Raw genomic sequence first — 17,004 nt, forward strand, 5'->3', positions numbered from 1 at the left:
GAAATAAATGTATCACGATAACCACGAATTTGTAAACCTACTTAATGGAATATAATTGAGATGGATTCTGTTTGACGGCAATATTTACCACCCCAGCTAGCCTATATCCAACTTCTTTATTTTTTTACTATTTAAATTATATATATATATATATATATATATATATATATATATATATATATATATATATATATAAATTTTATTCAGTTATGTGGGTCCGAAGATGTTCTCTTTGAGTACGAAAGGCCCACAAAAATAAAAACTTATATTATTGGAGAGTTTGTTTAAATTATTATATAATTTCTAATAAGAAAAGAGCTTCAAGAATGTATTTAAATTATTTAAAATTTTTTTACGGTATTCATGTGAATAAATCTTTTGCATGTAATGAAACAGTTACAACATTATAGTAATTTGTTATTATATTTTAAAAGACAAGTTAATGCAGGATTGAGGTGTTACAACTTATGAGTAATACATTTTAAAGATTTTTCTCTATTAATTTGTCTCATAATTTCAAGATAAATTGTAAAATTTGATATCCAAAAATAAAATAAATTAGATCGTTTTCATTTTATTTTCTACGAAAAAATAATAACCAAAGTGTGTAAGGAGATCTCCAGAACACCATACATATTCTTCAACAATGGCGATAATTGTCTTTGCTCATACATATAGAGACATGCTAATTTCCTTTAACTATTTTATAAATTGTAAAGTAACAAACTGATATTATGAACTTTGTTTATGGAATTGTTTTATTAATCCGAAAGTAAATCTTAAAAAGTGAACAGTTTGCGAATTTTCGTAGGTTTGATTGTAATTAAAAATATATTATTTATTATTTTAAGAAAATAACAAGTCCTTGTATTTAAAACAATAAATTTTTATAAGGAAAAGAATGAGAAATAAAACGCAATTATAAGTATTTTGTATGTGTGTACATTTTACTTTTTGGACGTTATATTCAAATTTTGTGTTTTCTTACAAAACTCACTTTAGGCACTAGACGTTTAAATTTACTTTACAATTAATAAATGACTTGTTGGGTTGGATTGATTTTGATCAAAATGACTGTTTTATTTTACTCCACAAAATCATAACCCACAAAATAACAATTTTAAACGGAACAATAACGGTAATGAATGGTAATGTGAATATCTGTATGGAGTCGAGATCACGTGATAACGATGAGAAGAATAAGAAATGTTAGAGCTGATGGGCACAGATGTTCGATGTTGGCTGCACTCCTCACTGCAACAGATAGTAATGAATTTAGAATATTTGTATAGGAAAAAATGTAGGTGAATATTTGTAAGAATGAATAAACATTATATTTTTTTAATAAACGCGCCATTACCATTACCATATCAATAAACGACAACGATACAATTAACATTACTATCTAATATGTTTTTGATTTTTATTTATACCGACTAAATTTCTGGAAGCAGGCACAATGTATAATTCTAGAATCTCTTGAATTTAATAAAACGTATTATAAATCCAAATAAACGCATAATGTAATAACATTAAATGCATTAATACAAAAATTCCACACATAATTATGATGGAGCGATTAAAAATTTAGAACCTGAGGGGAATTATTAATAATTTACGTATAGTATGGATCCATATTTTATATTAAGTAGATATAAGAAGCAATGTGTCAAACAATCTATCTATAACCTATGCTTGGGTAAAAAAAAGCGATAGGCAAAATAATTTTCGGCACGGAAATCTATAAGTTACATGGATGTCGGTTTTCGTACCTGACTGGTTTTTTGAATTGTGCTGGATTTTGTTAGATTATTATGAGGGAATGGAATCAGAAAATATACTCAGATGTGTATTGCAGTTTAAAATAATTTTAAATTATAATAAATTTCAAATCTCATTACATTTAGATAAACATAACCAATTGAAATGCAAGTTAGAATGTAGAATTATTTAAAGAGGGAATATTAAGTAAACATAAAATATTGTGTTACTTTTATCGGCAATCGTAGATAATAATTTGTGCAGAACAAAAAGTAGCATCACGAAATATATTGTTATATAGACTTAATTAAAAAAATATTCAACCAATGTTTTTATATTCTAGCGTAATAAAGAGAATCAAGATGAAAAAGGGAGCCAGAACGCAGAATCACAAATAGACTGTTATATAACATCGACGTACAAAATGATAGCTAACGAGGACGAAGTGACACATCTCCACCTGCCTTCTTATCTAATATACATCTTGTTATACCACCTGTTTTATATTTCATTCTTTGCAATCAATGTAACATCCTTTGGGAGAGTTCAAAATTAATGAAGAAGTTGGAGACAGGACTTCATGCCGTTTTTTGGGATGATATTTTGGGTCAAGTAAACAAAACTAGTGAATCTTTACAAACCCCTAGAATTGACCAGGAAAAGCCGCATCATTGATGAAATCTTCGAGAAACCTGATTCAAGGTAAACGGAAAAGTTTTGAGGAGTATGAGCAGAAAGCTATCAAACTAACTGACTACCTAGAGTATAAATTTGATTCCAAACCTTCACGGAAAACAAATGTACGTTACTCTTCTCTTGATTGAGTCAACAATCTCCGCAGTCTTACCTAACCCGATCTAATACGGTCCGGACACAAAACTTCATTAGAGTTATAGATGAACTTGAAGGTGCACTGACAAAGACAAGCATACGTACCTATCGATATGAGGTTTGGGTTCCTTAACATATTGGACATGCTCTCTAACGATAAGGTGTTAGTAGTAGATACAAAGAATTCAGCAACAAAGCTTAGAAACTCTAGAACTTTTCCAACTAGTTTCGAAACGAATATGAGAAAAGTGAAAAAACACATTAATAAATAAAGGTGGATGTATCAACTTATGTTGAAAAACAACGTTAAAGATATCTTTCCTAATGTAGAAGTGGCGTTAAGAATGTACCTTTCTAAGATGGTGACTAATACCTCTGCAGAAAGATCATTCTCTAAGCTGAAGCTTATCAAGATCAGAATCGGAAGATTAAGAGGTAAAACGTTTTGGACTTATTTATAGAATAAGACATACTGAGAAAAGTCAACCAAAATGACAATAAACGGTTTCATTGCAGAGAAACTTAGACGCAAAAAAATTCAGCAATACTAACTAAAGTGAACATGATTTGCAGTACATTTAATTTATGGCTAAAACTTTATTCATAAGAATATATAGACTTTTCTTGTTAACAAAATAATGTAAATTAAATTGGTTAAAGTAATTTTTTACTTGTGTGTGGCTTATCTTTACTTAGAAAACCTGAGATAAATTAACGACATTAAAGTTGTTTAATGTCTTAAATGATCTTATCCATATGGGTACAAATATTATGTTATAACTGAGGAAGTAGTAATATTTTAAGGCCAGGTAATACAGAATATTTAGCATAACAAATTCTGTTTCAAATCAATCTGAAACTAATTTTTAAAATTTTTCTTAGGGGTAGAGCCTTGGGTCCCCCTTTCGTCGGGGATATTCCATACCCCAAAACCATAAGTCCAAGACGCTCACCACAGGTGGCCTAGAGGCCTGTACTTTATAAATCAGGCCCTGATTGTTACCATGTATAAATGTTCACTAGTGCTCAGCCAAATACCATTTAGTGACATGCACCATATTTTACCAATATTGAAATAACGCTGCATGAGAAATTTGTCCGCATGTCAGTTTGTTTTCGATACTTCTTTGTGCGGAAAGACATACAGATTTTATTTCATCCCCATGAGTGTGAGGCTTTGCTAACTTTCAGTCAGTTAACAGTTATGAGCCTGTGCTTTTTAATAGTACCCATATTAGGCTTACACTAATCCACCGCTTTATCTAGCTTAATCATCACTATTGATATTTACAATAACTAGTCATTTATTTTGACGCACGCTTCAATGGGTTGTAACTGCGGATTCCTCATAGTATAGTAGTAGCCGGGACACAAACTGTGCTTTATAAGAACACAACTTGGTTTTACATGATAGAGAAAATGCTTTGTAAGAAATTAATTGAATTATCAACCACTCTAGTTGTGGCGGAGGTTAAACGGGAATATTTCAAAACAGTGAATCGTACATATATAACAATAAATATTTTATATATTTATATATATATATATATATAAAACTAAGTTGCGTAATCTAAGATTTGTTATTAATCAATAATATACAGGGGATTGAACCGGTAAATAATATTAAATTTAACAGCTTCAGTGATTCAGAGTTTTATTTGTTATTAGATAAATATTTATTTAGACGTAGCTAAATGATAAGAGATAAAATGTACACTACCAATGTTGAGTTTTTTGATGCAGTGTTGAGTTTGTGTCTGAAGTCTGAAACTGCCTCAGACTTGCCTCTTAGAATCATTAGCCTTCGTTCGTCTGAAGTGCCAAAAAATTTGGTAGTGAAGAAGTTCAAAATGAACTCTTTGCATCTTTTAGACACGAGGACACATAGATTACAAAGAAATAGTCTAGGTAAAGCTAGGATTACAAAGTCTAGATAAAGAATGTTTTCCTCATTACCTTATCAGGTAGACAATTGATTGTACTAAGATTTTTCCAAACTATCCCCAAGGAGTGGAGCAAACGCAAAGAAGACGAATTTGAACATTCGCACTGAAGTAACCCTTTCTACCTTAGCTAGGGTATGTGTCAAATATTCAATGTTTATAAAAATACACCATTAAAATAACACATTTTTCTCTAATACTGATCTTAAAATATACTTAGAAGTGACAATTTTAAGAGGCGAAATAATAAAACGTCATTCTGAGTGTTTTATTCCAACTGCCACTGGCAGGTGGGGTCAAAACAACAATATCCAGAGGTGACATATTTGAAGCACATGCAGATCCACGTATAAAACTGAGTAGACAGTGTCTAGTTTTTCAATAACCAAAACATCCGATAGCCCAGCAATAAATCGCCTGTCGCACTGTCGCAGAGTGTACGTGTACGTGTCCGTGTCCGTCAGCGGTAATCTCATAAACTACCGCAAGTAATAAAACGAGCCACGTCTGGCTTACTTGATGGCGTTTCCGTGTTTCATTCTCTTAACTGGCATCGGCGTATACATGTGGAACATTTACAATATTGACATATTTACACGAGCATTCAGAATCATTTGTTGCAAAAAACACAGGTTTACAGCATTTAAAACGTTTGTTTAAATCTTTACTTCTGTCAAAGGGAATTTCGCTTTAATGTATATCATATTATTTAAACTTTCAAAATCCATTAGTACAATACTTTTTATTTGAATACGTTTTGAATTGAATTACTGTGGATGAATTCCTAGGAAAGCCAATCACTCGAGGGGATACAAAATATCATTCCATGTAGGTCTGTCTGTTCCACTCTAAATTCAAGAACTAACTGACTTAGAGACTTGAAATTATGCATACAGCTTCATTTCTAAAGCAACATTGAGTTCGATTATTGTAAAGGTTGGGATTTGGCTGAGCGTTAGTAAACTTTTCAAATGAAGCATTACGGGTTACATTGATAGTGACAAGAATATTAGTGGTTAAATAGACTGAGTACTACTATGTGAAATTTTGACAGGTTACACAGTAACATATATTAATATAAAATACGAGGGTCGTCCACAAAGTAACCTCCGTTTTGAAATAAAAAATAAACCAGTTAAGATACAAAAAGTTTATTATATAAATGTTAAAACTAAAGCTTTTCTCTACTTTTCTACATATTCACCATACAAATTCAAGCACTTATCATATCTTTTAACAGTTTTTGAAATTCCGTCACTCTTACGTAAACCTGTCACAGCACTTTGAAACTCTTCATCACTCGCAAACCTCTGAGATGCAAGCCACCGCTTCATGTACGGGAAAAGATGGAAATCACTGGCTGTAGGGGGGTTGGTCAAAAACGTTCCATTTGAACAAAGAGAAATGTTGTGTAACACCTCAATGATGGCTGTTACACAAAATATGTTAAGTCGCACTTCTACCTAATTTGCAGTAAGGCTAAGTAAGAACGCTATTTTATAAGCATACTGTTTTAAGCCTTTTTGCACGTTCAAGTGTCTTTCTTCATCAGTTGCTACTTTTTACTTCTGAAAAGTATAAATAATTGCATTTATAGTATTTCCTGATACAAATTTGAGTGTTTTGTGATAAAAAAACATGTTTAAAGTAAACATTGTGTTCGAATTAGAGTTCTATCGAGGATAACGAATGCTACTGGCTTAATATTAGGCTGGTATTACCCAGAAGCATAGCCTCTCTGTTGGCGACAAGGGGGGTTTCTACGACACTCTCCCGGTCTCCTTGCCAAAGGACGGGCGACACGTTGGCGACACACCGCACCTTCATGCTGCCACCGTGGAAGTGGCCGGGGACGGCAGGCAGGCGTAGTCCGAGGGCCGTCGTGATGAGGCCGTGAGGGTGCACGATCTGAGGGTGCCTCTGGAGGTACTCTGGTTCAGTCACCTGCAGAGGTGGAAAAATTGGTAAGTTGCCCATCAGTTGTATTCTTCTACATTAGGCAAATACTAATTATTTATTTTTATTTTATTTCCTTCCAACAGTCAAAAAACCATTTTAAAATTATAAACAGTTTACATGGTAGCTAACTACTACTTTACTTAACACCATAGGGACTAGCCAAACATGCAACTGGACTTTATATTCCTAGACATAATTAACAATATATCAAATATGTATAATTAATTATAATGAATATAATGGTAATGGTAAATACAACATGAGAAAACTATTTGACTAATATGCATGTAAACTGCATGATATGACTTTCTATGGATAAATAAGCATGAAAAACTGCTATATAAAAAAGGTGCAAATAAACTATCTAGAAAATATATATAACAATGCAATTAAACTATCCATAAGTAAGTAACAGTACATAAACTGAAAAAGAATAACAAGTGTAAAAAAAGAAAACATCTATAAATGAATAAAAAAATAACAAAAAAAAAATTAAAAAAAAAATAAATAAAAAATATTCTTAAATAAGTAACAGAGCAAACCACTGGGAATCAGTAACAAGTGTAAGAGATCTATATATACTAGCAGAAGCCAAAAACAGATTTTAAAACATTCCTGCTATGATTACGTACTTTCAACATAAAAATGTAATAATAGTTTGATAAGTATTCAATTTCAGGTTCTTCAAATGAGAACTTTTAATAATAACTTAATTACTGATATTAAGTTTATTCAGTTATTATGTCAAGAAAGAGATACTGAACAATTCAGACTAAGATTTTTAAATAACGCTGAATTCAAAATAAACCATGCTACACTCAGTAACAAAAAAACATGCTGATAATATGGGTTTCTAAAATTAAGATAATATTTAAAACTAACACATAAAATGAAAAATAGCAATTATACATTATTTAGAACTCAGATATTAAAATTAAAATTATGTTCTGGGCTTAAATCAATATTGTAAAAAATCTTTAAATGATATAGTTCTATATTTAATTTAAATCATTATTATAATTTACCTCCGAAGTAAGTTTATATTAAAGTTCATAAAGAATAGTGTTTTTGAAATATCATAGTACTGAACCAAGTACTGAAACCAAAACAAATATTAGGAATTGCTTTTCATATTTAATTTTAATCCAGCTAAACTACTTCTTGCTGAAGACAGTTATGTAAATAGTTATTTTTTACTCTTTGGTGTGGTCAGATTTCAAACGCTGCACTAAACGGAAGTTGAAATTGAGCTGAACTGAACGTTCGCATTGGATCAAATTTTCTCACCATAGTTATGTTATTTGGTTATAAAGTTACTTACCTAAAAGATCCAGCATGTTCTTTGATAAAACTGACTAGTATATTTTAATTACTCCGTAGTTAATCTATTTCAGATTGTTACTTTTTATACTCTATAATTTTTTCCATTTCCCTTTGACATTCCTAAGTATCTATAAGCTAAATGTAATTGTAAATACTCATAAAGACGGCTGGTAAAATCAATGAAATGTGCGTTGATGAATAACATGTTTACAAAATTATATAGATGTACTAAGTGTATGGAAATTTCAATATACTATTTACTATTTTATTCGTGTATACTTTTTTGCAAAGTAAAATAATCTGAAAAATCTCTCATTTGAAGAAGGATCTTGTTTCTAGAGTGTCGTCATGTGTAATTTGGAGGTAGGGGTGTCTCGTGTCGAGATCTCAGGAGGAGGAAAATTGGGCTATATATCAGTCACTTTGGAAGAAGTGAAGGTCATCTCTGTCTCAGCTTCACCCATAGTAAATTAGGGAAATCAGATCCCTTCTTCCACCCCATGTCGCTCTAGGACATCCAAAGGGTTAACCAGATACAAGTGCCAAGCGGAGAGAACTAATTGATGCATAAAAATGTTGATACAACAAACCTCCTGGTCATTGATAAGCCATCGGAGTTCAGAAGCAGGATAAGACTTGCCCGAGGTGCAGTTAAGATCGATCTCATCCCCAATCATGTAGTGGCTACGTTCCCCCGTTATGTGTGGACCGCTGCTGGGCAGTACTGGAACAGTGGAACAGACAGAGGTACAGTCACTCAGTCGGAGGTATCACATTTGTTTCCTTATATCTTGTAATATTCCAGAATGCGAGTTCCAATTTTTATTCTATAAATCTAGGAACCATGAAACTGATGGAGGGGTTTCCTCTAAGGAAGAGATGATTTAAGTCTTTTTAAGGCTATTTTAATACTAAAAGATTAGTTTTTTCTCGAGTTATTTATGATTTAATCTACATGATTTAATCCAGCCGTTAGGCTTCTAAATATTGTTAAATCCAATATTGCTGCATCTATTTTCTATCTGCATTGTAAAATTTTCAAATAGATATGTTGTACTCATTTTAATTACAAATTTATTAATTTGGTACTTGTTATTTTTGTATTATATCAAACTGAAAATAAAAAAAATTTCACTAACAATAAAAAAAACCATGTAGTGGTTTGCACTACTATAAAAATGAATGTTGCATACATAAAAATTAAACTTTTTAAAAAGTTTTCAGTCTATACGTCAGTTCATCTTCGAAATATTGTATGGGTGAAATAACTTTTCCAGCTCTTCGAGTGATAAACTTTGCTAAATGAAGGAAACTCACTCCGTTCTATGAATGCTAAATTTATTTTTGGGGTTAAAAAATATAATCATACAACATAAGTTCCTAATGAAAAAATAACTTTTATGAGGATACAGTTTTGTAACAGGAAAAGTACAAAAAGTGTATAAATGTTTGTAGAAAGTGTAGTCAATAGTATACTGCTACTACAGTTGTCAGAAAGATTTGTTTTTGTTACTTTTGGTTAGAATGACTTATATTACTTTACTTTGATTTTATACAATTACTACTTCGTCTTTCTGATTATTAAGTAAAAAAAAACTAAAAAAACATGACCGGATCTTCTAGATAGTTATATCTCAATAAAATTGAGATGCATACGTAACAAATGTTTGATTATTTACAAATAACTAATATACTAGTACGATATATCCAACTGTTTACATCTCACAATATATGGGAGTGCCGATGGCCGAGCGGTCTAAATCGCTGGACTTTGGGGCTGAGTTAGAGATAGCGCGGGTTCGAATCCTGTCTGTGACCGTTGCACTTTTTATCAGTACCATCGATCTTGTACTGTATCGACACTCCCCTTTATTATGTTTGATAAGATCCTCGCACAGGCCAGTAGCCCATGAGGACGGGCAGAATAAAGCTTATAAAGGGAAAGGCCTCTCCTTATTTATAAAACATAAATCAATTATGCCCCTTACTTACGAAATATTCTTTCAAAACTATCTCAAAAAATATTGCAAATATATCGAACAAACTGATTGAATATAATTTTCAGTACATAATATGGCATTATCACCTGTTAATTTTATAAAAAAATATTATTATACTTAATTTTTAATTGAAATTTTTATTGTAACTGTAACATATATCGGTTGATTAAATCAAATAAGAATATATTACAGTAAATATATTGATTTTGTACGTTTCCATTTTAATTGTTTGCATGCTAATAAGACATATCTTGACCACAAATATTCCTCTTTGTTACTTCAGTTTTGAAGTAAGTTGAACATATATATCTTAGTTTCTTTTATTTAGCAATTTATATTTGCCAAACAACAGAATAAAATGATATTGTCTATAAATAATAACGTTCCAATTACTGTACAGAACGTGAGCCCAACACACACTATAAATTAAATTTCAATCTTGCACAAACCGTATATCTTACTCGAGTAGAGTAAAGAAAGGAGGGTTGAGGCAATAACGAATAATAGAATTGTATAGCAGCAGGTCGTCTCACAGCAGCAGTTGTCATAGCAACCTGTCAACATCTCGTTGGCGTATGTCTGGTCAGCAGTCTTCTATATTGTACAAGTTGTCAGATAACGGGGTCTCGTACATCTTCCTGTCTCGTCTTCTACATCCATCTTTCAACCAGTGAAACAAATGTACGTGCACTCAGACCAACATATATCTAGCTTTATGTTTTTCTCATGAAAGTTTATTGACAATATAAATGTGAAATTTAAAACGTTTACAAAAGAAGAGTTTGAGTGATTCAATTTATGACTGAGTCATAATTAAAAAGAACATTATGACTTATTTAAAGCAGTAGGTATATTTTTTGAAAACTAAACTAATTACTAAAACTTAACTGTTATTACTTTATTCTCATGGTATTTATACTCAATCAGTGTTTTGATTAAAAAAAGATGTAAAAATGTTGTTAGTAGCTCGTTTAATTATTCCCCAATACATTATATTTTTCTCGCAGGTTCATAAATAAAGTACATGGGAATTTTTTAAGTTTAAATGGCCCACTTATTGCTCTGAATTTACGTACCAAGCAGTTGAATGAACTTAGATGATACATTTATAATATAAACATTTAACAGCTTTTTTTGGCTCAGTTACAATTTTCACATAAAATAACAAATTTTTAGCATTGGTTGGTTTTGGGCTCTGAGAGTCTTCTTACTTGAAGTTATACAAAAGTTAACGGTAAGTGCTGCCATGAGCGCGAACACAATAAGCAGATGTTGCACACAAAATCACCCTAAAAAGCATGCACAAATGAAAATCTGGTTAAGGTGTTAAAATATATTACTAATAACCAATGTGGTCCATTTGTTAAGGAACCTATCTAAAACACCTTCTTAAACGCGTGACACTGTCCGTCCGTCTCCCAGTCTGTGATTGATGTCTTGATAGAAAGGTCCTGGGACTCGATACACAGGATCCTCTTGGTTAAAGGAAGAACCATATTATTATTTTTAACGTAAAAAACAAAATGACAACGCTTCCGTCTATCCATCCATTTACGCACAACCTCTTTTACTACATTCTTGCTGGTCCTTCAAAACAAAGAATGTTATTCGTCAGAAGTATTAATTTTTTAATGAACAATGCACAAACTCTTAAAGTCATACTCCTCAAAGACATGTTGTGTAAGCCTAAGAACATGTTTAGTAAGGCTATTTCTTCTTGTTGAGTGCGAAGAGGGTTGCAAATGGTTTCAGTGTAGCACAACGAAATGGAATTTTTTCAACTACACTATTTTTTCAATAGTTTCAAGAAACCGGTCACGTTGAGAATATGATCAATATAACTAGAATTAACGCTGACTTTGTAACGTACGTGGTCTTTTCATATCTACATATCATGGAATTCAAAACACGACTATGATCTTTATCTTTGGATTTCAACAGGATAGCACCTAGTAAATACAATGTAATACTTACTAACGACTTCTAGACGGCCCGAACCCTGGACAGAGGCGAAGGAGGGGGCCTCAGCAGAGACCTCACAGCGATAGTTGGCAGTCGTCTTGAGGCTGACGGACTTGAGGGTAACTTTGGTGTCATCTGACATTTGATGCTGTAATAAATCACCAGAAGATTATTCATCTGTATCATGTATGGTATTCATCTTGATCAGTCTGTACGTTTTCTTAAGATCGCTTTCTTTTGGTCTTTGAGTGCTAAAGTCTAATATAGTATATTAAGGCTAAGCCGTTCATCTTTTAACTTTATACTGCCCGACCTCATAGACCAACGGCCTGTGTGAGGTTCGTATCAATTCAGAATAAGGGGGAAAGTAGGTTCTGTACAAGGTCAATAGTACTGATAAAAAATTATACGGGCCCAGACAGTATTTGAACATGCGTTATCTCTATCTCAGAATCAAAGCCCGACTTGTTTAAACGCCTCTCCATCAGCACTATCAATAATGTAAACACTTATATCAGCAACTATGCTTTAATTAATGGAAGATAATTATAAATATTTTTAAAAGACACGTGACTTTACTAAATATTAACTTTACTTTACTGTACTTAACCATTCAAAGTATCTATGAATGATGAAATTTCTATACGATTCAAGTGTATCATTCATTATTTGAATGTGCTCCAAAGTGTGTTTTTTTGTGTGTTTAATGTGTATTTCAGCGGTCTCGCTAGACTTCTTAGAACTGGAAGTGATGCTGCTTCATAAGATAACTTCTTCAATGAGAACGTCGCATCATTCGGAAGAAAAGTGGCTTCCCTTTTGAAGACCTAACACACACACACACACACACACACACACACACACACAAAAGAAAGCACGTCACTTTAGTATGTTTTATAGCGGATTTAGTAGCGTATTCACAAGTGTTAATGTTTATTTTTAATTATTTAAGATTGCTGTTTATTATTGTTTTTTGTTTACGCATGTTTCTGACTATGTATCTTTTCTTGCATTTTCCTGGTTAAATATTGCTATTTTTGCATATGGCGAGTAGCAAAATTTTGTATCACTTTGTTTTACTGTGGTTCTTTATCATATCACAAATATATTACTGTTTCTCGTTTTATATTTACTATCTATTATTGCCTTTTTCTATATTAACTTTTTGTTCATTGTTTGTTACCTACCTAATTTATATTTTTGACTTACTCATTGTTTTGTTGGTTATTTATTTTTAATACTCTTTGTTATTTAGCTATGTAAGTAAATATTATTAGTGTTATTAATCGTTTATTTGTTTACTTATTTTATTATACTACTGCTGTAATTTCGTTGGAATAATAAATCAAAAATAAAGAATATACCAGTACTTACATCTACTCTAATGCCTTCAACCTTGTAGGATATCTGGGATGGCTTGTACTTGGGGACGTATCTGTAGAACTCCTCGTTCTCCCTGTACCACTTCACAGTGTACAGTTTCTCCAGACCTTCCATCTCATATACACACTGCAGGACCGCCGTCTCTCCCTTCAGCTTGTAGGCTGGCACCTTCACCTTGATCAGCTTCAGACACTCTGAGTCTGTAGAAACATTAGAACTCATAAGTACAATATGGACATTTCGCATTTTAACGTACTCAAGGAACCATTATTCTCATTATAGGCCTTACGTACGAATACATTCACGACAAAATTATGTTTGTAAGCCATTTGTTTTAAATTTTCTTCTGTTTTATTTATATAAGATCAGCGTGCTGTTCAAATTTTGAAAAGTTTTATTATCTGGAGTATAATGTTTTATTATAGACGAATATGGTACCTATTATACATATTATTAAATTAATAGCTGTTTCCTGCGGCTTCGCACGCTTTTCGTAAGCTTAGCCCGTGTATGAGCACTTCTGGTTCAGGCGAATTATATTTCCAACGCGGATGTAGAGTTTATCTTGTTGCCACGATCAATAAAATCTGTCAAAAGTGTATGTTTATAGCTATTACATACATGTACTTATTATAAAGTTGTCAAACACTCAAGCTTTAAGTTCCACCATAAATTTACTTTAAAGACAAATACATTATTAAGGGACTAAAACTTAGCGTCTTCAAATAATGATTGGCTATTCTATATACGTAACTGTCCTGTAATTGCAGTTTATAATGTGCAGGCGCTTTGATAAACTATATTTTGCAGCGCCGCGCCGCCTGGTGGTGAGTTACATCAATGGACATAGCATATAAACCTTCTCCGTGGAAAAATACATATACATACAAATTTTCATAATGATTGTTCAAATAGTTCACGATTACATAAAGGACAAACACACAAACATTCATTTTTATATAGAAGAATATTAAAGTGGTTATAAATAAAGTAAAAGAAATTGGACAACAAAGTTTTGTCGGCTCCAAAACATTTAAGTATTGAGCTAATTAATGCGGCCCGTTAACTCAAATAATTATTGTTATAACTAGATTCTTATTTATACAATTGAGATCAGAACAAATATCAATAGTCAAGATATATACAGTAATGAATATATATATATATATATATATATATATATATATATATATATTCAGTAATTGGCCATTGTAGCCTGAGAAAGAAACGTGTAAATAGGCTATGCGAGGATACTATAAACACGTACACCTGAATAAACCCGAATGATTGGCCTCCGTGTGGTTTGGACTATACATCGACACACGATGAATTAAGATAATCACATTCATAGCCCTAATAAACATTTAGGACTATTTGTGGTTCTGACTCACCCTGTGGCGCAAGCAATACAGCCAGCGCTAACAATCCGTGCATGAACTTGAACAGCTCTTCCTTCATTTTGGATCATGTGGTGATCACCTGCTGAAACTCGTGGCGACTCATTTCTCTTCCACATAGAACTCGTGATCCCGGATCACCATCGTCTGAAATACAAAACAAACCCGTTTTTAATTGTAATTTTAAACATCAATTACTTAGTTTTAACTTCTCATTAAGTGTATAATAAATTAATCTATGAGGCACAATTAATCATCATTAATAGCAGTAATTCCTAAATTGTAATAATTAGATCTTGTTTAATCCCAATTACCCTAGGTGCTTAAAGTTGTTCAAAAGGTTCTATTTTTTAAGTTTAAGTGATAGTAACACCTTGCTTCTTAGTTATAAAAATTCTACTCCTAACTTTACTTTTTGGTGAAGTAATTTTTAATTTAATTTACCACATGTACACATTTAACATAATGCCTTAGGCGATACGACATTGAGAGACAAATTATCCTCTATGAAAACCAGTGTAGTATTAATATTTTTTTATTACCACACACCGGATTGAACAGACATTAGGTTCATTCGTTACAAGATATTCTTCTTACCCACCAAAGTCTATAACAGATGTCCACATTATTTTAAAAACGTAGATTTTTTTACTCTGAAACCCTTCTTTCTTAAATTTGCAGTGCAGCATATGTGGGGCAATGTAAATTTCCGAAAGCCTATTTACATCGTCTAAGTAAAAAACCTAGGTATATTGGTTACAAAATCAAATTCGATATGAAAACTTCCTATAAGAAATAAATAGATTGTCAGTCACATTTGTTTTTGAGTATTTAAAAATTAGAGAATATCAAAATGGTTAAAAGTATAAAATGGTCATTTGTTTCTGAGATCATACAGTATGTTTCTTTGCTTAAATGTAAATTGTCAGGCACCATATAAATAAACATAAGCGTCACCTAAACATACAGACTCTTAAATTGGTGACATTCAGTATATCTAGTAGTATGTCGTGATATAATTATTTTTTTCCGGTGTCTCTATTCCAGGTAATACAAATACGATCTATGAAAACCTTGTTAATTTGATGTTCTAACCCTTTCCCTATCCTTTACAGGCTATTGCGATTTTCTAGATAACTAGCAAACCTGGTGATCGATTTCCTTACTGGAACACTGTTTCCACCGATTTATAAAAACGAAGTTGTGTGCCTAAACTGTGTAAATTATCTTAATTTTCATAGACTAAGATTTAAAATTTTTGGGAATCTACCGTCTATCGAAACTTCAATTGTATGGAAATTTCCAGAAAATGTTTGAAAATTACTAAAGCTTCTACTTACTGGATACTTTTATTTAATAATACGTCCTGATCCATAAGGTTTTCCGTTGAGAGAATTTCTTTATAATAGATGTCCTAGACAGTGGTGATTCTTAAACACTTTTACTGTGAGGTCTATTACAGATTATGGCCTTGATGAACTCCCAAATTCTACACTCTTTCAGTCTGAAAAAACCGACCATGCCTGAAAGATATGGACACTTTCAGTTTACATCCTGTAAGTATCCAGGCCTTTGAATTACTTGATTTTCTTATAGCTTTATCTCAGACACCAGTGAAGCCTCTGCACTATAGCCTATATACCTTACGACTTTTGTATATTTTCATCTAAAGGATAATGATAATTTTTTTAATTGGCTTTTGTTCCACATAAGTTTCGCACTCGTATTGATTAATATCTATGAAAATATAACATATATGAGGTATTTATGATTGAAGAAACGTGTGGTCCTAGAAAAATACCCATAGAGCCCCACAACTTGAATAAACAATTATTTGACTTATTGTTGTTAAAAACTTATTCCTTCGTGTGTTTGTATTTGTATAATATTTCATGATCCGTAAGACAAGTGTTATTTAATGTGCCAATTCATTGTAGAGAACCACAGCCATCCTTAGACTTGGGTTGTCAATGGAAATTTGGTTAAAATGCATGGATCGTAGGTTATAATTTTTTAGCAGAAAATGCTTTTGTACTTAAATCAAAAGGCATTGATACCAAATTCTCAGCAAATTTCTTTTAATTGCAGAGTTTTTACCATGTTGACTATCTTATGGCATTGTAAAATCATGTAGTGTAGAAACATTCTTAACAACTATCTTCACCTAGCTGGCTCAAACGGTGCTGGACATGTTCTGGAGCAAATTTTTCATAATATATTAACTAGACGATGTATTTCACTTAAACTTTGGGTATCTAGAATGGTATGAACAATATTTTGGCCGAAGGGCTACAGTTTCCTCAATACCACAACATCCAATAGCAGAATGTACCTGTCATTAACTTGTAGTACGTCTTTACATACTTTCATAAATTCTCATTAAGATTTTTGATAATAATTTATATTGATTACATTACAGTGCCAGGATCAAATAGCAATGTAATA

General features: G+C 32.0%; 1 protein-coding gene across 1 annotated transcript in view; it reads right to left on the minus strand.

The window, feature by feature from the left end:
- Positions 1-234: 234 nt before the first annotated feature.
- Positions 235-17,004, minus strand: part of LOC124368001 (cell adhesion molecule 1-like) — a 237,714-nt gene continuing 220,944 nt past the window's right edge. Inside the window, exons 2-7 of the mRNA XM_046825267.1 lie at positions 14,554-14,706; positions 13,154-13,362; positions 11,792-11,927; positions 8,408-8,541; positions 6,257-6,479; positions 235-1,254 (exon numbers count right to left, since the gene is read on the minus strand). Of these exons, the coding sequence (XP_046681223.1) occupies positions 1,178-1,254; positions 6,257-6,479; positions 8,408-8,541; positions 11,792-11,927; positions 13,154-13,362; positions 14,554-14,620 (846 nt within the window). The 5' untranslated portion in view covers positions 14,621-14,706 and the 3' untranslated portion in view covers positions 235-1,177. The remainder of the gene's footprint in view (positions 1,255-6,256; positions 6,480-8,407; positions 8,542-11,791; positions 11,928-13,153; positions 13,363-14,553; positions 14,707-17,004) is intronic.

Source organism: Homalodisca vitripennis, chromosome 8 (genome assembly GCF_021130785.1).
Source record: "Homalodisca vitripennis isolate AUS2020 chromosome 8, UT_GWSS_2.1, whole genome shotgun sequence".
Taxonomy (NCBI): domain Eukaryota; kingdom Metazoa; phylum Arthropoda; class Insecta; order Hemiptera; family Cicadellidae; genus Homalodisca; species Homalodisca vitripennis.